The sequence below is a fragment of the Chionomys nivalis genome, chromosome 16 (assembly GCF_950005125.1).
Source record: "Chionomys nivalis chromosome 16, mChiNiv1.1, whole genome shotgun sequence".
NCBI classification, from domain to species: domain Eukaryota; kingdom Metazoa; phylum Chordata; class Mammalia; order Rodentia; family Cricetidae; genus Chionomys; species Chionomys nivalis.
This window is the reverse complement of record NC_080101.1, coordinates 26,940,213-26,964,623: the sequence shown is the minus strand read 5'-3', so window position 1 is coordinate 26,964,623 and position 24,411 is coordinate 26,940,213. Positions and strand designations below refer to the sequence as shown.

The following is a 24,411-nucleotide window of genomic DNA, read 5'->3' as shown; positions in this document are numbered from 1 at the left end:
CGCCAGGCGAGCGTCACGCCGAGGACGCCGCGGGGCCTGCTTATCGCCGGTTCAGCGCAGCCCGGAGTCGCCCAGGCCTGAACTCCTTACCCAGGTCCCGGTGACGACCCCGGGCCCGCGAGGACGCCGGAGGCCACCCCCCGGGCGTGGGGAGCGGAGCCGCGGGTCAGCTCTGCGAGCGTCCCGTGCTGGCCTGGCCGGCCCCGCCCCCGCCCCGGGCCATGGCCCAGCCCTTGTCCCGGCCCCTCATCCTATCCCAATCTCAGCTTTGGCTGCCGGCCACGCCCTCGCCCCACTTCCCAAACCTGCCCCGGCCCAGGCCAATGTCCCAGCGAATGCCCAGGACCAAGTCCCCGCTCCAGCCCCAGTCCCTGCCTCTGACTTGGCCGCTATCTCCGCCTCGGCCCTTGTTCCACCCCTTGTCACAAATCCCAGCCCAGCCTCTAACCCTGTCCCATTCCCAGCGCTTGCTTAAGCCCCTGGCCCAGCCCCAGCCCTTGCTCCCGTCCTCATTTCCCTCACTCCTCCCATCACATCTTCTGCCCTTGTTTGAGCCCCAGTGCTCAGTCCAACGCAACCCAATATCTCAGCCTTTGCCCCCATCTCTGTGTTTGCCCAAGTCTCTTCCGCTGGCTCCCCGCCTCTCTCATACTCTGCCCCTCTCCCAGCCTCGACTCAGGTCTGGGCTCCAGTTGCCGCCAGCCCTATTGCTGCTGTTGCTGTTTTCTGTCCTTGGTCCAGGGGCTGGTGAGTGCGGAAACAGGAAAAATTGAGATAAGGATGGGGTTCCGGGGAGGGACGGCTTGGAAAGGGACTTGGGGAGCTAGGTCACTGGGGAAGTGGGAGGAAATAAGGGGAGAAGGGCTTACACAAGAGATGGTTTGGCGGACTTCAAGAGTGGTGTTGCTTAGTTGGTTCAGCAGGTGGCTAATAGTCCCGAAAAAGCTCTGCGAGATTTCATTTCTTGGTGTCCATCCTGACCCCCTGGGAAGTCTTGGGGGTTTTACTCCTGCAAAATTCCATGGAGACGACATAGTCCTGTAGAATAGACGCTTCAGTTCTAGCTCCAGACATGGCCTAAACCTTTGGGATGCCAAGTGCACATTCCAAACAGTCTTGAAGACAATATGTTGCATTGCATAGATGGATGTGGGTTAGTTGCTATTATAATGAGCTTTCTTCTTGTGCTGGGTCTTTCCCCAAGTAAGCGCCACTGGACTATGGATAATTTGATACTTTAAAAGCATGGCTGAACCTCAGCAGCATTCTACAGATGGGGAAACTGAGGCTCAGTGAGGGCATAATTTGTTTAGAGTTGTATTGTGTGTAAGTGGCAATAATGGAGCTAGAAAAAAGGGTTCCTAGTTCCTATGACTTACTGGTTGGCTCCCTCCCGTCCCCTTTCTCTCTCTGAATACCTTCCAGGTTGAAGTATTCTTCCATTGGCCCAGAGCATAATCTCTCTTCTCCCTAGTTTGTCTGCCAGGAGGCTTAATTCATAAACAGTTTCTCATTTGTCAGGTGTCGGTCTTTATCCAACGCGTGGCCTAGGAAGTCAGTTGGTTGGGAGGAGTGGCCCAGCTAGCCAAGCGGAGACTGCTCTAGCCTAAGGGCAGAGATGACCTCAGCCCCAGGCTACCTTTGCTGAGTGGCACTGGGACTGAGCCGTGCTCAATAGTCTTTGGCAGTAACAGCTGTGGACGGAGGTGGGTTTCATTGATCTCAGTGGGCCGGCTTTAGTGTACAGCTTGAGGTCAGCGCATCCCTAAGGTCACAGTCCTGCAGAGATGTGTGGGTGCTATGTACCTGTGTGTATAGCAGGGATCTGTTTGAATGGTGTGTGTGTGGCATGTGCTCATGCTTGCATACTGGTGACATGTATTTTATCTGAGAGTACACGAGCTGACGTGGTTTTGGAGTGCATACATATGTCATTGTGTGAGGGGCAGGGGACATGTGATGTGGCCCACATACTCTCAGCTTGGCCCACTCTTATGAGTGTATCACTGAAGTGTGGCTTGTGGAAGGAAGGGCCCAGGGTGGAGGAATGGACATCCATTGTTGATGACTGCAGAAACAGCTGGCAATCAGGTTTTTGGTTTTGATGAGGGGAGTTTGCACATACTCGTATGATTTAGGTGGTGGGAAAGCACCTACATGTTATCGTAGAAGGGACGTCAGAACAAGTTCACTGGGACATGGTTCTGGTAGGCCCTGTTCAAATCCCAAATCAAAGAGTGAGGTGAATAGGACTGTTTCCCAAGGATCCACCCCACCTTCAAACTCCTTCCAAGTTCCTCCCAAGCTCCAAGCTGCCGCTCTCTCCTTTTCCTCCAAGCACATCCCGTGACACCCACAGGCCCCCATAGCCTCCGGTTTGCATGGAATTGGCTCCGCAGTTCCCTGATTCTCTAGGCCAAGTAAGCTCTTTGTGCTTGTCTGGTGCTCACTTTAGGAGGAGCAGCCTGCCCTAACCCCAGCAGAGGGCACTCCAGAGCTCTTATTGCTTGTAACAATAGTATTCAGGGCTGCTCAGTTTGGAGGCAGAGCTGTCTTCTCCTTTGGCTAGTCCCCCTGCCCCTCATCTGCTTTGGATACCTCCCCACCACTGTCTGAGTGCAGCTCTGAGCCTTTGGTTGCTGGGCAGTGCAAGCTGGCAGTTTCTCTTGTTGAGATTGGTCTTCGGCTGGCACAGCAGTCTAGTCCTTTGGTGCTGTCATGGCCTTTGAGCCACTCTGGCCGGTGGCTTCTGCTTGTATAAGGTACCTCTGGAGTGTGACTCTTCAAAGGTGCCCCAGTTTAGTGTGGCCAACCTGCTGTCCTTCAGCAGCCTCCCTTTACTGATGCCCCATGTCTTCGTTACTTTAAATACCTCATTTTAGGGGTCATGCTCCCATCTCCAGGAGTAGAGACCATCAGAGTAGGGAAGCCATGTGGGTATTTCTTGTGTTGCTGAAATCTTCCCCTTCCAACCTCTGCTGTGTCTTGAAGACACCTGAGTCCACCCAGCTTTCCTCCTGTCCAGAGACATATTTCTGGGCTTCTTTGGAACTGTTTTGAAATGGGGGGGGCAGGCCATTGAGAGAGGAGACACAGAGAGACAGAGAGGCCATGAGCGTGCTCTATATGAGGACACTGCCTGCACGCTGAGCCACCTTCTCCTGTCAGGTGTGTCCTGTTACCTTCACTGCCACGACACTGCTGTCCTATGTGCATGGCCTGCGGCTTTCCTGTCCACCGTGAGCATTTCAGCTAGAGACACACACACACACACACACACAGAGAGAGAGAGAGAGAGAGAGAGAGAGAGAGAGAGAGAGAGAGAGCCAGAGAGAGCCAGACAGCCTGGTCTACTCCAAATATTCCCAAGTAATTTAGGGTACCACTTAGTCACCGAATGACTGCCTTTCAGGACCTCCTCCTGGGAGAACACCCTGGCTACGCATTTTGACCCTAGAGCATCTGATCACTCTCCTCTCTTGGGCACTGTCGTGGTGGCCTGCCAGCTCCTGTTCTTGACTCTGCCACCCAAGCAGCTCCCTTGCAGCCTCACCACACCTTCCCCTCCCCTCTTCTGCCCTGAGCTGGTATACAGACAGCTCTTGTGAAGCTTCTGAGAATTTTTACTGCTCCTAACCACTGGGGCATAGAGAAGGGCAGAAAACAAACAAGTTACACAGTTCTGTGCTGACTCCCAAGCCCCACAGGTGGAGTTCTAGCTTGCTCAGTGGCTTAAGAGCCTATGCCAACACACACACACGCACACACATGCACACACACTTGCACACCCTGTTTTGTTAGGCTTGGTGAGAGGAGAATAATACCTCCTAAGTTAGTGACCTTGACGTTATATGAAGTGTCCTAAATTCTCAGTTTTCTAATTTTTTGCGATAGGCATTTTTTTTTAAGATCAAGGTTTTGTGAGGAACAAAGCAGACACTGGCTAGGTTAGCATAAACCCCAGCTCCTGGCTGGTGGAGTGTGCTTGTTGGCTTGGTGCTGTTGGTGAGGAAAATGGGCTTGCAACCAAGTGGAAATGCCTCTGTCCTCCCTTCCGCTGACTCCCTTCTGCTTCCCAGGAGGCCTTTTCCTGACCGATTACTCCACCTGCTCACCCCGAAAGCTCAGCCCATTTCGCTCCTTTGCCAGCACCGAGCTCTTCCACTTCCACGTTCCTGAGGACACGTTCCTGGCTGTTTGGAACCTCATCATCTTCAAGGAACAGGGAGGAACCTTTGGGGACCACTGCCCAGATCAAAGTGTGACTGTGTGAGTGTTTGATCTGTATCCCCAATTTCCAACCCTAGTTACTTTCCAAACTGGAGTATGACATTTTGAGGTCTAAACATGCCCCCTGACCGTGACCTTGACCCTTATCCAGGTTGAATAAGGCCTCCCTGTCACGTCACTTCATGTAACTACTGTGGATACTTGAACTGACCTATTGCCCCTTATGAACTCCATCTCTTCCTGGGATAATTCTGTGGTATATGTCAGTATAGGGAATCTGTTTGTTTACTAGTGATGAATGACAGTTTTTTTAAGCCCTATTTCCTAATTCCTACCCCACTGCTCTTCCTTTCATGTCACCCAGGTATTTCCGCTCTGGAGCGCCCCCTGTCATCAATCCCCTGCATACACACTTTCCAACAGACACGGCTGTGCCTGGGGTTTTCTCACTCACCCTCAGCTGGACACTGCCCAACAGAACCTCAGGCATCTTTAACGTCAGCAGCCCCTTACCTGGGGACTGGTTCTTGGCTGCCCACCTTCCCCAAGCCCATGGTCACATCTCTGTCAAGGTGGGTTGATGCTCCCTGGGACAGGAGGGATCATATCTTCCCATCCATTGCTGCTGAGTGCTCGCTGGCATCATAGCCCTTTTATCAGAGTGAGCAGCAGCACCAGCATGGCTGGGATGGGGCACTATTATAGGCCAGCAGCTTAGCTTGTGGGATGGTCTGTAGTCGAAAACTGGGACATGGTGATTCTGGGTAGGTTGAAGAGAAACTACGAAGTCCAAAATCTGCCGTATAAACACAGCACTGTTTTATTTTTTATTTTTTTATTTTTGGTTGATAATAGCCCTAAAACGTCTCTCAGGCCACATCCTTGTCTCTAGCTCAGGCATCACGGTTTCAGGTCTCTCCTTTGCCCTCTGAGAAACCGTGAGAGAAAGTTTTCCTAATGAAAGAAGCTTTAGATAGCTGATATCCTTCCCAACCATTACCTTCCTTTCCTCTGAATGTCAGCATGGACTTTAACACAGTGGAGATTGTCAGTCTGAAGGGCAGGGTCAAAGGTCAGGATGTTTCTTTAGTCTGGAGTGAAAGACAATACCACAATGTTTTCCTGCCACTCTGGTGTGTTAGACAAGTTGGGATTCCTCCTGGGAGTGAGGAAGTACATAGGTTTCCTCTGTCTGCCCATTGCAGGAGAGGGAAGGCGTGGTGAGCTGGCCACTGTTAGTTTGGTAGCCGTGTGTGTTGAAGGACAGAGAACGGACAGGTGAGGATTACAGAGTGTTATAAAGTAAGAGCATTAAGCAAGAAAGCCAGTGGTGTTTGGCCTTTGAGGATTAAGAGGGACAGAAATTCCCAACCAGGTGAAAATTGCCTCTGAATTGGCATAGCGTCTTGACCAGTCTAGGCTGAGTGTTGTAAAGTCCATGAAGACCTGGGAGCCCTCTAGATGAGAGCATGTTGGGAGATTACTTGTCTCTGGGCTCTTGATTCCTGTTGAACTAAGGATTTTTTTTTTTTTTTTTTTTTTTGTTTTTTGAGACAGGGTTTCTCTTTGGTTTTGGAGCCTGTCCTGGAACTAGCTCTTGTAGACCAGGCTGGTCTCGAACTCATAGCGATCCGCCTGCCTCTGCCTCCCGAGTGCTGGGATTAAAGGCGTGCGCCACCACCGCCCGGCTGAACTAAGGATTTTTATACTAGGAAGAATGTCTTCATTGATCTTTGGTCAAATCTCAAAGAGACTGCCTCTTGACTCAGCCATGATCTTGTCTCACTTTGTAAGAACTGAGGGAAGGATCTTCTAGCCCAATGGTTCTTAACCTTTTTAATGTTAGATCATTTAACACAGTTCCTTATGTTGTAATGACCCCCAACCATAAAGTTATTTCATTGCTACTTCATAAATATAATTCTACTATTTTAAATCATAATATAAATATCTGATATGCAGGATATTTGATATGTGACCCCTGTGGGGCTCACACTTCACAGGTTGAGAACCACTGGGCTAGAGGCTTCTTCCTGGACTAGAGTCCAGCTCTTGTTCTAGGTATCACTCTAAGCAAGCAGGAAGCACATGGAGCCTAGACCTAGTAAGGAATGTGGAGCTGAGACCCGGATAGGCGTGGCCAGGATTGCTTGGGGATAGCAGTACAGAGCAAGGCTTCCTAGAACCTGATGCACGATTCAAAGTGTCTAGATCACTGGGGAGTAAGAAGACAACCAGGCCTGGCGTACATGTTTCCATCTAGAGAGAGTTTTCAGTCCCAGCAGGACTTGGTACTGCAAATGGAGGCCTAGATAGCCATGCTCTCTGCAGTGCGGTGAGACCAGAGAGAAAGGGCACATTTGGTCACTGGAGGCTGCAGGTCTGAGCACTGGGAAGTGCAGCTCTTTGGATGTGTCTGTTCTAGAGGTTGGATGGGCAAGGATCTTGGATGTGGTTCTTCTAAAGTGTTGATTACCTTCTTGAATCATACATGGGCCTCTAAGGATTCTTTAGCTCTTTGATCCTGGCTAGTTTCCCAGACTTACCTATAGGTTTACTGTCTGGAACCATCTGCATTCCCAGCTTGTATCCTCTTGTTCCATGGTTCTTCTGTAAGGTGTGGCAAGCACAGGAAGTGGTATGGCGTCGGGATAACCCTGGTGGGGGCAGGAAGGATCCCAGGGAGATAAGGCAATACTGTTTCTAGGTCCTCCTAGGCTTTGGGCATGAGCTTAGATCTCTCCGTAACCCTTTGTTCTTCAGCTGCTTTGCTCTAGGCTTGGGTTGGGTGCTGGAACACTGAGGTAGATATGACCTATGTTGGTGAGATGTGAAGATGCTTTCAAAAGACAAAGAAGAGATGGCCAATTCAGTACAGTTGGTGCTGGAGGTGGTGATCAGACACTGGGTAGTGAGGCCAATTCAGTACGGTAGATGCTGGGGGTGGTGATCAGAGACTGGGCAGTGAGGCCTCAGTGGGAGGACACAGAGAAGTATTTCAGCTGGTGAGAGTAGTGGTTACCAGAGTTCGGGAGGAAGCCTGAAGGAGGTCAGTGTGAGCTAGGTGGACAGAAGTCAGACCAAAGAGGGCCTAGAAGTTTAAACTGTGTCCTGAGGGTGACAGGGAGCCTCTAAAGGCTGCCCTTCTCCAGTCCAGACCCTCTCCTGAGTCATGTGTTCCCAGCCCCGAGCTGGCGTGTGGTGAGACTTGGTGTTTTTGTTGCCTTTCTTTTGCCTCAAACCCCTACTGCCCTGAGCTGGTCTCATGACTCCTCCTTTCGTGTCCCCTTCCTCCCGTCAGCCTCCTCATCTGCCTTGTCCTTGTCTCTCATCTTGTTGTCTTCCATGTCTTAGCAAGTGTGTATCCCAGGGCTCCATTTACCAGCCTGCCTGCGATAGCTGGCTTTGGGGTTGTGGGTACCAGCTGTTCTCCTAGATAGCGGGGTCTAGGTCTAAAGACTTCTCTTTCCAGTTTAGGATTTGTATGTAAATAAAATCAGGTAAAATAATGAAAACAACTAGATAGAAAGACAGCAGCAGGTAGGTTAGAAGGCCTTCCAGCCATGAGGACCAAGCAGCTCCATGTTTCAGCCACGGTAGACGATAGCTGTTAACAGCGCCTCCTCTGCTTTCTCTCCCCTCTTAAGTTATTTTATTTATATTTCAAATGGGTGACATGTGCACGTGGCACAGCCTTTTAAAGGCACAGAATGCCCACAATGAAGTGAGCCTTCTTCCCTTCTGTTAGTCTTGAGTTTCTCTCCCTGTAGATAACTAGTATCCAGATTTCAACTCCTTCCACAAATCATTCTTTCTTCCTTGACTGGTCTTGTCTTGGCGTTATGACTCCCGTCATCCTCCTGCTTTTCATGACCACTGTCCATCCTCCGTTTTGTACCAGGCCTTTTCTTTTGGGCCACCAACCAGCTCCCAAATCATGACACAGAGACTTCTTATTAGTTTTGAATGCTTGGCCTATCTTAGGCTCATTTCTGGCTCTTTTAACTTAAATTAACCTGTTTCTTTTTACCTACCTTTTGCCTTGGGGCTTATTACCTTTCTTACTTCAGTATTTCTTCTCATGTCTAGTTGGCGGCTGCCTGACTTCTCACCCTGGGCATCTCCCTCATTCTCTCCTCTTTCATCTTTTTTTTCTCTCTCTAGATTCCTCCTCCTACTTATTCTCTCTGCTCGTCAGTCCCTCCTGTTCTTCTCCTGCCTAGCTATTGACTGTTAAGCTTTTTATTAGACCAATCAGGTGTCTTTAGTCAGGCAGGCAGGGTAAAACAAATGCAACACATCTTTACATAGTTAAACACACATCCTTACATCATTAAACAAATACAGTATAAAGAAATATAACACATCTTTGCCTAGTTAAAATAATATTTCACCACACTTTTTTTTCCCTGATGTTTCTGCTTGATCTGTGTGTGCTGTTGCAACCTGAGGCTTGGTCTCAAAAGAACTCCTTTTTGTTTTTCACTCTCTTTTTTGGTGTCTATGGCAGAGCTGTTTTAAATACTGTCTATGCCTCTTAAGAGTAGACAGCCAGTCTTATATCCTTTGAATCTCAAACTACATCTGCGAGCTTTCTTGATACCTCCAACTGCTTCTAAGAACAGTCTCAGGTTTAATATGCCCCAAGCAAAGCAGAGCCCCAAACTCTGATTCCTATTTCACTTCCAGGCTTGGGGGTCTTCCTTCTGGTTGTCTTCTTCCCAGTAGGTAGCCACTGCCCACCAGTTGTTCAAGCCTCAAATGTGTCATTACTCTTGAGTCTTACTTTTCTATTGCTTCCTCATGGCCAGTCCCTAAAGTGTGTTCCTCCGCTCTCAACACACTCTGCAGATGCCTCTCCACCTAGCACATCTGCAGTGCTCTCCTGTACCACCATAATAGTGACCTCCTGAATGTTGCTCTGCTTCCTCTCCCGCCCCTGCGGTCGGTCCTGTTGTCACTCACTTCTACACTGATTGCTGTTGACTGATGGAGGACAAGAAACTGGGGACAGGGGAAGCCGCGTGTCCTTGAGTATCTTTAGTCTGCAAGCCTGTCATAGTCAGAGAGAAACAGAACACCGTGACTGTAGCAGTGTGGAGAGGAAGGGGTTTCTTTCAGCTTACAGCTCTCAGGTCATACTCCGTTGCCGAGGGAAGCCAGGGCAGGAACTCAAATAGGGAAGGAATCTGGAGGTGAAGGAGCTGATGCAGAGGCCATGGAGGAACACTGCTTACTGACTTTTTCCTCTGACTTGCTCAGCCTGGTTTCTTATAGAACCCAAGATCACCAGCCCAAGGGTGACCCCACCCACAGTGAACTAGCCCCTCCCCCACATCAATCATCAATCCAGAAAATGCACCATAGACTTGCCTACAGGCCAGTCTGCTGGGGGGCACTTTAACAATTGGGCGTGGTGACTCGTATCTGTAATCCTGTTTCTAAGAGGCTGAGGTTAGAAGATTGGCATGAGTTGTAACCAGCCTGGACTACCAGGTGAGGTCAAGGCTAGCCTGGACTACAGAATAAGACCTGGTATCTTCTCTAAAGAACAAAAAAGAAAAGACATTCCCTGTGCCCCACAAAATAGGAGGAGTTCCCATAGTCCAAAGCCTTCTGCTAGGCCCTCTACCATTCTTGGTTTCTGCTTGAAAAAGAGACTGGATGTTGAAGGAACACAGCCAGAGCATGCCTGGTCCTGATCCTTTCCTGAACTCAACAGTAAGCATGGACGTGTTCAGCGGGGTGTTGGACTGGGGGTCCTCTGAAATGTATTGCCAGAGTATTTCTGATCCATAGGGTTTGGCATGAGAAGTGAGGGACATCTGCTTTGGATGTCAGAGATGGAAAATTCTGGATAATTCTATCACTCAAGGAACTCTCTTCTGGGCACCCATCCTTCAGCTTGACAGCTGTTTTGTTTCCAGCACCTCAGATGTGTCAGGTGGTACGCTAAGCATCGGGAATGAACAGTGAGATGGCAGGGCAGGGCAGCTGCTTCTTCGCACAGCACTGTGATCAACCCAGAGCCCAAGGCTTGGCCAACTTATTCCATGGCACGAAACATGGTGGAATGTCAAGGCCTGGAACTTTCTCCCAGAACAAGACTTTGGAGGCACATCTTATCAGAACAACCACCATAACAAGCCATAGTCTCTAGTTTATTAGGCCAACCAAAGGCCTGGTCTACAAGGTTAGCGAAACCTCATTCAGAGACCCTTACACCCTTTAGCTGATGGGTTTGTGGGGCGTAGAAGCGGTCGCTGCTGTGGAAAGGAGAGCTGTTACGCTGAGTGACGGGGTTTCTGGGAGGGTGCTCTCACTATAGTAGGACAGGGTCTTGGGAACTTGTCCGGTACAACAGAAGCCTTGGGAAGTGTGGTGGCTGTCCTTCGCTGTCCAGAGAAACAGCCTGAGGCCGGAGGTCAGGTCAGAGTAGCTGTGAGGGATAGATTTTGGCTTCATAAAGGTCAGTGCTGTCTGCAGCTGGGCTGATTCATGAATTTGGCAGACATTCATGGCAAGTTGTGCGGAGCATGATAGGCCTGTGTCGGGCGGGCCAAGTCCTGTTCTCAAGTTCCAAATAGTCTGGAGGTTGCTTAGGGGGTAGTAAGTAGTCTTCACAGTGTGCTGGAGCAGAGGTCAGACAGACACATGTCAGAAGGGCAGCCTAGAGAGCAGGAACAGTTAAACTAGTGGTGGTGGGAGGGTTGGACCAGAGGCCTAGGAGGAGCTTTCCATGCCCAGAAGAGCCAGTGAGAGTTGTGGGATGGGATGGCTTGCTGTGCAGTGTGTGCGGGGATTGCTGGCTAGCAGTGTACCAAGAGGAGGGCTAGGCTGGGAGAAGGTACAGCAGAGCCACAGCATCAGTGTTGGGTCCTTGAAGACCCAGATAGGGCAGAATGATGGGCCTGAGAGCTGAGGGGACGGCTCAGGGGGTAAAGCACTTGCTTTACAAGCACGAGGACATGAGTTCAGACCCCAGAACCCACATAAAGCTGGAGTAGCATACATCTGGAATCCCGGTGCTTCTCTGGCAAGATGGTGGCGGGGACAGGAGACTCTCCGGAAACTCACGGGCCAAGCTGGCTGGCCAGCTAGCCTGGCTCATACAGCTGCAAACAAGATGAGGCCTGCCTCAAGCACGGGGGAACGAGAAGACAGATCTGAGGTTCCCCTCTGCCATGTGGCTGCTTTAAAGTACATGAACACATACAAATAAAAAGGCATTTCTCCTTTGAAGAGGCTGTTCCTGTACTTGGTATGTCTTTCTTCAGAGTATCTTTTCCCTCAACCCTTGTAGTTAAGCCCATTCTAAAATATTTTTAATACAAAACTTAATAAAAATGACAACTCAGGTAGGAAAAGTTCAGAACTTAGCTCTAGAATGGGAGCCCTGGGAACTGGAGGATAAAAGGGTCTCTTCAGGACCCCCCAGCAGGTTATGTTAGCCTTGATTTGGTAGTGTCCCACTGTCTCTCCTGCTACCCCTTTTTGTTTCAGGGTCTCCAGGACGAGTGTCAGTACCTCCTTCAGCCACAGCTGATTGTCCGACGTTTGCTGGACGTGGCTGTGCTGGTTCCTGGCCGTCCCTCAGAGCAAACCCTCTCCCCCCACAATCGTTCAGCCTTGTATAAGTGAGTAAACACTCCAAACCTGCCCTGCCCTTTCCTTCTCTGGTCTTACACAGGGATCCATCTTGCTTTCCCTCTAGCCAAAGTGACCCAGAGTCCCCAGGGTGGGTCCCATCCAGTCTCCTCTCCCCTCACACTGAGGAAGACCTGAGCGGGCCACCTGTTCCTTCCCTTTCTTCTGTTTCTCTCTCATGTCTCTTACCTCTCTGTCTTTTCTTGCCCCCAACCTGTCCTCTGTTCAGGGTCTTTGTGCCCAGCTTCACTTACAGGGTTTCAGCACAACTGGTGTGTGTAGGGGGCCGAGGGGCATCTGCCTGCCCCCTGACACTGCGCCTACGTCCCAAGGCCCCACCACTGCACAACTCAAGCTCTGTGGCCTGTGGAGGTGCCTCAGTATGCCAGCTGGAGTTGGCCCTGCCCCCCTGGGGGCACTGGGTCTATGTGCGTGTGGAGACACCATCCCGCGGCCCTGGCAGGATCATCCGCTTCCAGCTATGTGTACGGTTACAAGGTCAGAACCCCTTCATCTGCCTCAACTCCCAATCTATGCAGGGATGTACCTGCGGTAATCTGGATGGCGATGTTCTGAGACCCTCAACCACATCCTTACAGTTTCCTCTACCCCACCCAGGTTCCTTCACACTCCTGAGGTCCCATCTCCGGAACTTCAGGTCATTGGGTAGCCTTCATAGTGTGTCTTTGTGCCTGACTTGGGACAACTAAAGGCTTGCTTGCTTGCTTTCTTTCTTTCTTTCTTTCTTTCTTTCTTTCTTTCTTTCTTTCTTTCTTTCCTTCCTTCCTTCCTTCCTTCCTTCCTTCCTTCCTTCCTTCCTTCTTTCTTTCTTTCTTTCTTTCTTTCTTTCTTTCTTTCTCTCCCTCTTTCCCCCTCTCCCTCTCCTTCTCCCTCTCCCTCCCTCCATCTCATTTTGGGGTGGACAGGGCCAGCCAGGACTTGAGGAGCTGCTCTTGCCTCAGCGCTCACAGTCATCAGGACAGTACCTCCCGTTAGCTTATAGTACAGTGTTTTCACTGCTTTGAGGAGGACACATGTGATCTTAATTCCTCTACCCTGACCTTGGGGAGGGACAGATGACTACAATGTAGTGATTGAATCTCTGTGACAATTAGGAAACATCTGGACCCTGTGCCATGGTCTCGATGCCTCCTTTCTCCAGGCCTATTCTGTTTTAGTTTACATTCCTTCCTCCCCTTTGCTAGCTCAACAGGAGTCGGGCTCAGTTCTGGTCTGTGGTGGGGCTATGGGGCTGTATGGACCTCATGTCTCACCTTTCGTTTCTTCTCCTTCACAGAGTGTCCACAACCCAGCCTGTCCCGTGCCTTGGTCCCTGGGGCTGCCATGAATATGCCCCAATCACTGGGCAACCAGCCACTGCCCCCAGAGCCACCATCCCTGAGGACTCCTGTAGAAGGGTCTGGAGCCACATCTCCACCTGAGCACTGCTGGCCAGTGCGTCCCACTCTGCGCAACGAGCTGGATACCTTCTCTGTCCACTTCTACATCTTCTTTGGTCCCAGCGTGGCTCTTCCACCTGAGCGCCCAGCTGTGTTTGCTCTGAGGCTGTTGCCAGTGCTGGACAGTGGAGGTGTCCTTAGTCTGGAGCTGCAGCTCAATGTGGTACTTCTTGGGAAGGGGTGCTTCCCTGTTGGGGAGTCTGAAGGAAGGTTGCAGTCGTGCAGGGCCCTGCCTCCTTCTGGAACTCTTTCCAGGTCGCTTCTGTGCTTTGTTCTAGTTCTCAGCCCCCACTGCCCTGTGAGAGCTGCGCCAGCCAGGACACAGTGGTCCAGGGTTCTAGTTTGTAGGTTGACCTGTTAGAGGGCTGATCGCAATGGTAGTTCATTTCTGTAACAAGAGGCCATGCAGCCTGTGTTCAGACAGCTGCTGTAGCTAGTGGCATTCCCGATAGTCTACTAGGACTGCTTTCCTGAACTTCACTCACTGCCTTTGTTCTGTCTAGACGCCATATCTAGCAAATCCGTGTGTGTCCTTATTTGTAGTAATAGATTCTTTTAGAGAAGTTTTAGATTTATAGAAAAAAATGAACAGCGAGTAACTGCTTGGGTCTGAGCTAGCTCAGAGGATAAAGTGCTTGCCTTCCAAGCACATACCTGTAATCTCAGCACTGAGGAGGTGGAAAAAGGATAGTCCCTGGGCCAGCCTGGCATAATTGGTGAATTCCAGGTCAAATGAGAGGCCATGCTTCAAAGACAAGGTGGATAGCATTTGAAGAATGATACTTAACATTGAACTCTGGCCTCCACATGCACATACCTGTACCCACATATGCATGCACACATGCAGGTGCAAGCACACACAAAGACAGTACAGACCCCATTCATTACCATGTATCACCTTAATTCTGTGCATTGGCTACAATGCTATGCTATTTTAGCAGCCCTTCAGCTGTTTCCATCGCTCTCTCAACAGCTGAACCCCTTCATTGTCAGGGACTCTGGTGTTAGACTTCCCTCCACCCGACACTCATCCCTCTGTTCCACTTTGATTGGCCATCATGTCTCTGAAAGTGATAATCTGAACTGGTGTGACCAGTGTGGCAGGCAAACTGTTTATCCATTTATTTATTTATTTTTCAGACACAGTCTCATTAAGTAAGTAGCCCTGAGGTCCTGGAACTTGATATATAGACCAGGCTGGCCTCAAACGCAAAAGATCTGCCTGCTTCTGCCCCCTGAGCATTGGGATTAAAGGTGTACATCCACACCCAGCCAAGCCTTGACTTCATACATCTGGAGAACAAGTGTGTCTTTAAGCTGTTGCATCACACTGAGCTCATCGGGGATTGTGGTGGACTAAGAACCCTGGATCTTTTTCATTTCTTCCAAGTATTTTGATCTTTCCCCTGGATCAAGGACTATGTACCTGGGGACTGCTTTTGGCTATTCCTATCTATTCACTGAGTAGTACTTCTGCATACTGCCCTCCCGGCCTTCCACTAAAGGACGTGATAAACCACTCTTGTACTTGAGGACAGGTGTACATACGCAGCATTGTGTGGTGAGAATTCAGCTGAAGAAGGGCGTGTGTGGTGGCATACACACATGATCCCAGCACAACGAGACCAGTCAGAGCCTGGGTCAGCTACATATAGTGAGTTTCAGGCCAGGCCCTCAGAAATACCAAAAGTAATACTAAGAATTTAGCTGAAGTCCACCCTGGAGACACCAGCGAACCCAGATATGCTCACAGATGAGGAGACTCATGGGGGCGCCTTCTCCACTTTAGTCAAGTACATAACTCATGTCTAGGGACAGCCTTATTTTTCCAGCCTGATTTAAAATGTTCTCATAAGCCTTTATTTTTATCCTAATTTAATATGTCAGGCTGCCTCAGATCTTTCTTGAGATGAATTTGTGGCGTCCTGTTCCTCCCTCAAAGACAGCCACCCCTTACATCCACACACCTGGAGATATCTGTGTTCTTTTCACCCCAGTCAGATTGCAACATTTAATCTCTCTGGCTTCAGCGACCTCCATTTGTACTTGGGGTCATTTCACTTGAGGAGTTCATTTTCTTTTTTTTTTTTTTAAGTTTTTCGAGACAGGGTTTCTCTGTGGTTTTGGAGCCTGTCCTGGAACGAGCTCTTGTAGACCAGGCTGGTCTCGAACTCACAGAGATCCACCTGCCTCTGCCTCCCAAGTGCTGGGATTAAAGGCGTGCGCCACCACCGCCCGGCGGAGTTCATTTTCTTAATAAGCTTTCAGCCCCCAGGGCTAGGGGACTGAGAACCTTATGTTACCTTCATCTTTTGCTGGTATCTACGTCTGATGTCAGATAGGATGAACCAAGGTACCTTCTCTTCCAGAGGGAAGATTCAGAGTCAGGGCTTGCTTCATCTTTTGCTGGTATCTACGTCTGATGTCAGATAGGATGAACCAAGGTACCTTCTCTTCCAGAGGGAAGATTCAGAGTCAGGGCTTGCTTTGTTGTTAGGCTTTGAGAGTCTGGCTGTGAGGATCTGATGGATCTCTGGCTCCTACTGAGTAAGAGCACAGCTTTGATGGATTGATCCCTGGAGGAGTGGGCCCACCCAGAGGAGAATGGGACTTCCAGCCTTAGGGAGTGGGAGAAGTGACGGGTCTGGGGTGGCCCACCCCAAGGGTCTGACAGCCTCATTTGCATCTTCACCCTGCTCAGAGTTCCCTGCACCAAGAAAATGTAACAGTGTTCGGATGCCTGACTCATGAGGTGCCCTTGAGCCTGGGGGATGCTGCTGTGACCTGTTCCAAAGGTGGGGATGGGAATGGGGAATAAAGGGAGGCTGGGTTCCCAGAAGTGGGTTCTAACTCCGTGCTGACCACCTCTCTCTCCTGGGCCCATGCTTTCCCCTTTAGAGTCCCTCTCAGGTTTCCTCCTCTCAGTCAGTGTCATGTCCAGAGTGGCCAGACTTCGAATTCCTTTCCCACAGACGGGGACCTGGTTCCTGACCCTCCGCTCTCTTTGCGGGGTGGGACCTCGGTGAGCAAGAGCAATAGAGGCCATAGCTGGAGCTGGGTTGGGGGTGGCCCTGGCCTCAAATAACCAGGAGCGTGTATGCTCGCAGGTTCGTGCGATGCCGCAACGCGACGGCTGAAGTGCGGTTGCGCACCTTCCTGTCCCCATGTGTGGATGACTGTGGGCCCTATGGCCAGTGCAAGCTGCTGCGCACCCACAACTACCTGTACGCGGCCTGCGAGTGCAAGGCTGGTGAGCGGGCTGGGGTGGGGAGCAGGTCAGACTTGGCTTGTGCATGGGGTGGGCAGCAGGGGTGCCCCAAGGCACTGGGTATGAGGACAGGCGTGAGCGCAATTGTCTGTTGAGCCAGGGGTGCCTTCTGCCCTCCTCCACCCTGTACCTTCCTTCCCTACTTGCAGGGTGGCGGGGCTGGGGTTGCACAGACAGTGCCGATGCGCTCACCTATGGATTCCAGCTGCTGTCCACACTCCTCCTCTGCCTGAGCAACCTCATGTTTTTGCCACCTGTGGTCTTGGCCATTCGGAGCCGGTACGTGCTGGAAGCTGCTGTTTACACCTTCACCATGTTCTTCTCCACGGTATGTATGCAGTAGCACCTCTGCTTCTGTGTTCTTACCGCAGGGTGGGGAGAGGCTCCACGTTTCCACCACATTCTCCCCGGTCTGAGGATGACTGGACCTTCACTATGTCTCCTAGAGCAATGCCCTACCCGCCCCCAATAACGTGTAGGAAGTGACTGTTTTGTCAGGCAGCTTGTGGGATAAATGGCCAAAGCTGCTTCCAAGTCAGCCTCACAGGTGTGGAGTCCCAGCCCATGTGGAGGGAGAAGAGATATTGACTGAATACACGGAATGCAATGTGGGATTGGGTGTTCACCGTTTCTCTGTAAGCCAGCACAGCGTCTAAACTGTCACGGGGTCTCTCCGTGGAGTCTTCACTGTCTCTGTGGGAGGCTCCTCTGCTCAGCAATCTCCATGTTCTCCTCCTAGCTGCCTCACTCTCTCTCATCGTTTGTGAAGTAGAGTTCTAATCTACAGACAAGGTTGGCCTAAAACTCTCCATGTGGTCTAGGAGAAAGTAGGGGGTTGTATGTCCAAGTGAGGATTGTGGGGACTTCTGGGTACTCAGCTACAGAGAAGGCAGAGGAGACTGTAGCCATGCTACCAGATGGGACCAATACACCCCAGTTTAGCTGGCTCCCTTTCAGGCCTGGTCTGAGAGTCTCTTTCTATTTTTGTATTAGATTCTGTTCCTTCTTATTACCAGGTGCGCTGTCTACTGTTACTCACAGAACACCCCCCCCCCACAGCTGTTCTGCCAGCCCACTCTTGGCCTCATGGAGATCTAAAGTGACTCAGAATTAGTAAGAACACCTTACTACAGCAGGAACTACAGGAGAACACATCCATTCTGTCCTAGAATATTCTAGCCCAGATGCCTCTTTGTTACCTAGATGCGGTGCAGACCTGAAAAGGGACCAAGGAGGAACTGGAGGAAGCCCACTCCCTCACCCTGCATGGAGAAACCCACTCCCTTTAAAATCTGTTGTTTTTACTTGGTGTGCATGAATTTTGTGCACCCCATCCATGTGTGCAGTGCCCACAGAGGCCAATGGGTCTTCTAGGACTGGGGTTACAGGAGGTTTTGAGCCATAGTGTGACTGCTGGGAACTGAACTGGGGGCTTTTGCAAGACAGCCTGTGCTCTTAACTGCCAAACTCTGTCTAGCCTTAACCGTTCTTTTTTTGGGGGGGGGTGGTTTCGAGACAGGGTTTTTCTGTAGCTTTGGAGCCTTTCCTGGAACTAGCTCTTGTAGACCGGGCTGGCCTCAAACTATTGGGATTAAAGGCATGTGCCACTACCACCCAGCCTCCTCTTTCTAAAAAAAAAAAAAAAAAAAAAAGACAGGAGTGTGAGAAAGAGCTGCTGGCTTTAAGACTGTTACTGAAAGTCCTGCTCTAACTGTTCTTTTCCACGTGTTCAAAACAGAACTAGCACACCTTTAATCCCAGCACTCGGGAGGCAGAGGCAGGTGGATCTCTGTGAGTTTGAGGACAGTCTGGTCTACAAAAGCCTAATTCCAAGACAGGCTCCAAAGCTACAGAGAAACCCTGTCTCAGAAAAAAACAAAAAAATCCCATAGAACTAGTATCCAGTTTTCCAGACACAGGGTTCCTATTGTCTTTTCTTTTTCATTCTTAGTTTATACACAGACATGCCTGTTTAAGGGCTTGTTGGTTAGTTTGTAGTTGACATACAAGGATAGTAGATGAGTGTCCTCTTCCTTGTCTTAACATAGGATAGTTTGCCGGGCGGTGGTGGCGCATGCCTTTAATCCCAGCACTCGGGAGGCAGAGGCAGGCGGATCTCTGTGAGTTCGAGACCAGCCTGGTCTACAAGAGCTAGTTCCAGGACAGGCTCCAAAACCACAGAGAAACCTTATCTCGAAAAACCAAAAAAAAAAAATAAATAAATAAATAAAAAAATAAAAAAAAAATAGGATAGTTTACTTCTGGAAGTGGTGCTTATCTGGGGTACAGGAGCAGTCAGCAAGACTGTAATCCAGGTGTTTATAGCTATAAAATATATTCTTAAAAAATAGGCCAAAAACCTAGCACTTGGTTCTCTGTGTAGCCAAACATTCCAGATAATGAGGACAGAAACTGACAGCTATTGAATGTACTGTGTAACATCGCTCATCAATTCTCATGACTGCACTAAGATACTAGGTGGCCGTGAAGAGTGACACTGTGGCCGGGACAGCATGGCACTCATGCTAGGAGACTATGTGGTGAAGGGACATGGCCCTGATCTCCAAACCATGGAGAATTAACATCTGAATATGGATTCATAGGACATTACTTGTCTCCTGAGCATCTCTTCCTGACCCATCCTGGACAGGGTCTGACTGTTGCTCAGGCTGGCCTAGAACCTACTATGCAGCTCAGGCTGATTTCGTCCTGAGTGCTGGGATTCCATGTGGCTATCTGGCTATTCTCCTCTTCCAGTGTCAGATGTAAGAAGCCACTAAATAATGTAGCAGACATCGGTTTCTGATTTGCATTTACTTCTCAAGATTAAGTTTACATTTCAGGCTTAATCAGCGTCTTGCACCTGCCTTTGAAGCACACAGAAAGGAGGAGGGGCCTGTGATGACTCCTCACGCAGTGTCTGAGCTGCCAGATACGCTTGGCTGTAAAGCAGACCAGACCTCACTGCTATTTTTCTCAAGAATAAGTGAATCAGGGCTGGAGAGATGGCTCGGTGGTTAAGAGCACTGGCTGCTCTTGTAGAGGATTGGGGTTTGATTCCTAGCACCCACATGGTGGCTAACAACTGTCTGTAACTCCAGTTCCAGTGGATTCTGTGCCCTCTTCTTGTGCCTTCGTGGGCACTGTGTACATGTGGTACACAGACATACATGCAGGCAAAACACCCATACACATAAATCTTAAAAAAAGAATAAAGGAGTCAGGCATTTCCTAGTATTGTTCACCTGTGACCTCTGACCTCTACTTCTCTGACAGAGGAGTAACCCCCATCAGGTCTTTCTTTGGTTTCATAGCCCTGGACTTGTGGCCTCAAGGCCTTCTAACACCTGCACTTTTATTTTGCAGTTCTATCATGCCTGTGACCAGCCAGGCATTGTGGTTTTCTGCATCATGGACTACGATGTGCTTCAGTTCTGTGACTTCCTGGGCTCCTTAATGTCGGTTTGGGTCACCGTCATTGCCATGGCTCGTTTGCAGCCCGTGATCAAGCAGGTCAGTGCAGAGTGGGTCCTGGGAGACAGTCATAGCTAATCTCTATTTAGAATCCACTCATGCCCCCACATCCTGGCCCAATCCTGGAGTCCTGTCTCTGTCTCTGTAGGTGTTGTATTTGCTGGGGGCTATGCTGCTGTCCATGGCTCTGCAGCTTGACCGGCATGGACTCTGGAACCTGCTTGGACCCAGTCTCTTCGCCCTTGGGATCTTGGCTACAGCTTGGGTAAGAGTGGAGAGGCCTGTGAAGGGCAAAGGAGGGAGCAGGAGTGGATACAGGGCGCTGGCCATCTGGTCCCCAGTTTAAGGTAGCCTTGCTTTCTATTACCATCACCTGCTGTTCACAGTGGCCACTCAAGTCTTGGCAGGTGCCTTTAGGTCACACCTAGGGCTGAGGGGAAGTCTGAACTGTCTCTGGCCTCATACTCTAGAGCCGTGTATTCTAGGGCTTCGTATTCCTGAATCCCACTTCTCTGCTTCCCCCAGACAGTTCGCAGCGTCCGGCGCCGGCACTGTTATCCGCCAACATGGCGCCGCTGGCTCTTCTACCTGTGCCCAGGCAGCCTTATTGCAGGCAGTGCTGTCCTTCTGTATGCTTTCGTGGAGACCCGGGACAACTACTTCTACATTCATAGCATTTGGCATATGCTCATTGCTGGCAGCGTAGGCTTCTTGCTACCTCCTCGTGCCAAGACTGACTGCCGGGTCCCATCTGGAACTCGGGCCCGGGGCTGCGGTTACCAGCTGTGCATCAATGAACAGGAAGAACTGGGCCTTGTGGGCCCTGGAGGGGCCACTGTCAGCAGCATCTGTGCCAGCTGAGAGGGGCTTTGGGCCAGGCTCCTAGGGGTTATGAACCCTGCCTAGGGTTCCTCCTGGGGCTGTGGAGCCCTTCTAGGAACAAGGGACAAGTTGTGTTTCTTAGAGGCACACAGTCTTTCTCAAGGATGACTGTTTTCAGGGATCAGGAGGCCTTCCCAAAACATGGAGAATTTCCTGAGAGCCCGGAGTCCTCCTGTTCTTCTGGAGTCCTTCTTAAGGATGAGCTATGCAGGACACAGCCCCTCAGGACCAAGGAGGACCTAGGGGTGCCGAGCCCTTCCCAGGGATAGGAAGAGCTCCTACAGACATGAGATACTTCTCAAGGAGACAAATTGTCATCAGGAATGAATCATCAGTACAGAGGGAAAAGGAGTCCATCTTGGAGAAACACATCACCAGATTTTCCCAGAGGCTCTGCAACACTGGCCACATCTGGACTGTGCTGTGTTGGGCAGAGGGCTGGGAGAGACAGCTGGGGCAGGGCTAGGCAGCTGGGGTCCTGATTTGATGCAGGTGGAGTCTGGTATGTTTCCAATGAAGTCCGTACTGATTCTGTGCTGCCTTTCTTTCCCCTCCTGGGGCCAGGGTGTGGGGAGATGGAGGGAAAGGGACACCAAGGAAAGCGTGAGAGTGACAGGACCTTCCTGAAAAAGATGCTGGAAGCTACTCTCTGTGACTTCTGCCCTATGGCTTGCACACCCACATCTCTCTCATCTGGTTCCTGTGTTTAATTCCAAAAACTCCCTGCTGTCCATTTCCTGGTTGTTGTGGACCCTAATCTGTGGCAGTGAAGAGGGGAGTGCGTATGCATGCGTGCGTGCGTGTGCTTGCTGTGTGTGTACAGAGATGAATTCATAAGACAGGCTTCCCCACAACGCCTACACCCACAGAGAAGGAAGTTAAGGTGCCAGGAAACTGGAGTAACAGGTACAAATTTCAGATGTACAAGGCACTATAAGAATGGAACTACTATTTTAAGCTTCCATTTTTTCTTGCATGCCAGAAATAATCTTGTATGAATTTAGATTTCTTTTTTTAGTGTGTGTGTGTGTGTGTGTGTGTGTGTGTGCCCGCACTCATGTTCGTGTGTTGCTGTTATATAATTCTGGTCTGGATATCATGGTCCTCGGGGTCCTGGAATTACAGACATGGACATCATGCCTGGCAGCTGAACTCTTTCTTCCCCCATGGACTCATAACTGAGTTTTGAGGATTTTGTCTTATGCTGAAATACTAGAAGAATTCTTTCTGGTCCCTAGTGTCTCTACTTCATCCATTTTCTGAGAGCTCTGTCTTCCCAACTGGTTCCCAGTCAGCAGTCAGACAGGCTGCTAAATGCTGAGCCATTTTTTTTTTGTTTTTGTTTTTGTTCTGTCTGCGTATCTCCGAGTGTCTGCCCCCAAGTTGTGTGCCACGTGAGGTGTTTGTACTGGGCTACCCAGACACAGCATAAAGCCAGTTCTCTCCTGGGGTCCTATGCAGGGTTTTACCTGATAGGGCAGAAGATGAGTTGTTTTCCTTGGAGACAAAGCCGGCTCAGCTCTGGCTTCTTCAGGGAATCTGGGACAGCGCTCATACTTCCCTCCTCTCGCCCCTCCCACTTGTCAATCTGGAGGAGACAACCTCACATTGCTACGGAATCTTTTCTCTGTGCCTTAATCCTTTATATTCTCTCCACAGCCTAGGCCTTTGAAGCTCAGAGCCTGGGAAATACCACTTTATTCTTTACTCTGTGCAATCAAATCTCTTCCCTGAGGCACCGGGTAAAGAATAAAGTAGCTGACTGAGTGGCAAGGAGTGAAGGTGGACGGGCCTGGTGTCCGCTCCTGTATCAAAAGTGCTGTTCTTGGGCCAGGTGTGGGGTGCACACCTTTATCCCAGCACTCTAGGGGTAGGAGCTGGCGAATTGACATGAGTTCAAGCCAGCCAAATTTACATAGGCCCTCTCTTAAATAAAAATGGTTGGAGAAATGGCTCAGTGGTTAAGAGCATTGCTCTTCCAGAGGACTGGAGTTCAATTCCCTGTACCCAGTTACAGAATAAGATGCCTGTAACCATATCTCCAGGGACACACCACCTCTGGACCCATGGGGACTTCTCCACACAAGTACACACACAGACACACATACGCCTGACTAAAATTAATAAACTTTTTTTAAAAAGAAGAAATGCTATCCCTTACCTTATCTCTAACTGTACATACTGCCCTGAACACACCTGAACCTGAATGATGAGAGAAGCTAAGCAGGGCTGGCCTCATTAGTGTTGGATGGGAGATAAACTGTTCTCACCTGAGATAGGTAGCTTATCCTGTGAGGACAGTTGACCCAAATAGCCAGGAATCAGAACTGACTCAGAATGTAGAAGGCAATGAATGGGGAAGTGAGTGGGGTTGCCACATTGCCAATCTGTGGGGAAAGTTTCTCTGTGGTTATGAGTGCCCATTTTTGATTCCTTTCCTGAGACACTCATTCTTTCTGGTCCCCAGTCACTAAAGTACTTAGGACACTTAATATAGTGCCCAACCTGTTGCACATATGACAGACAATGGTCACGGAGTGTTTGGAAAGGGTTTTGATGATGGGGAGTGGGAGAGGCAGGAAGACTGGTATTTAGGAGCTGCGAAGAGGTGTGTGTGCTGGGTTGATGAAGGCAAGCAGCTGATGATGCTGTGGACAGATGGGTACTGTGGGCTTTACAGGGAAAGGGGAATAAGGAGCCACTGGAAACATTTAAGCAGGAGAATGGGCAAACCGTTTTGATGGCTGGGTGAAGGGTGTGTCTGGGGGAAAAGCACAGCGTCAAAGCTGCCACACTAACTGAAATGGAAACAGTGAAGGCTTCTTTACATGGTACCCATAGGAGGACAAGACTGGCTCAAGAGTTCCAGGAGGCAGACTTCAGGGCATCTAGCGCCCAGTGGCACATGTGATGTGGGAAGTATGAAAACCCAGGAGGGCCTCCCTTTTTTTGGCTTGGGTGATTGTGCCATCCCCTGATCATGGTGACAAACTTGTGATTGGGGAGGATGGGTAGTTTGGGACATTTTGGATTTGGGGTGTTTGTTGGATTTCCAGGGGAACCAGCAATAAGACAGGACTGGACCCTGAGTTGTCTGCTGACTTGGATCATTGGGAGAATCTAAGATCCAGCAAGCCTAGCCTGCCTTGGACACATGGCTGTGGTCAGCAGTTGTTACTGCTTCCTCGCATGTATCTGTACATGCAACCACACCAAGTTCACTGCTTGGAGCATGCCTAGAAACATGGGCTCAGTGTGTCACCTGGTGGTGATGTGAGAACTTCCATGTGACAATTTAGTTTCATAGTCATGTAAGGAAAGCCCTATTAGAGCCATGGGGATGAGTTGGTGGCACCTTGCCCCAAAGGAGCTCTCATGTTGGTAAGGATGGGATTGATCCTAGTGAAGTGCCATAGGATGAAGAAGACAACCTCCAAATGCATCAAGAAA

The 24,411-nt window shown here is 50.0% G+C and overlaps 1 protein-coding gene across 2 annotated transcripts; it reads left to right on the top strand.

Annotated features, from left to right (window-relative positions):
• The first annotated feature begins 7 nt into the window (after positions 1 to 7).
• Tmem8b (transmembrane protein 8B) lies at positions 8 to 23,061 on the top strand. 2 transcript variants are annotated; one of them, XM_057790453.1, is made up of 13 exons: positions 8 to 747; positions 4,080 to 4,269; positions 4,595 to 4,802; positions 11,734 to 11,867; positions 12,107 to 12,375; positions 13,175 to 13,500; positions 16,039 to 16,132; positions 16,236 to 16,359; positions 16,445 to 16,587; positions 16,755 to 16,933; positions 19,972 to 20,118; positions 20,228 to 20,344; positions 20,605 to 23,061. In XM_057790453.1, the coding sequence occupies exons 1-13, from the start codon at positions 222 to 224 to the stop codon at positions 20,938 to 20,940; spliced, it is 2,793 nt and encodes a 930-aa protein (XP_057646436.1). In that variant the 5' UTR covers positions 8 to 221; the 3' UTR covers positions 20,941 to 23,061. The 2 variants fall into 2 exon arrangements, with proteins under 2 accessions (XP_057646436.1, XP_057646437.1); XM_057790454.1 differs by having other exon boundaries at positions 20,609 to 20,930.
• Positions 23,062 to 24,411: the final 1,350 nt, after the last annotated feature.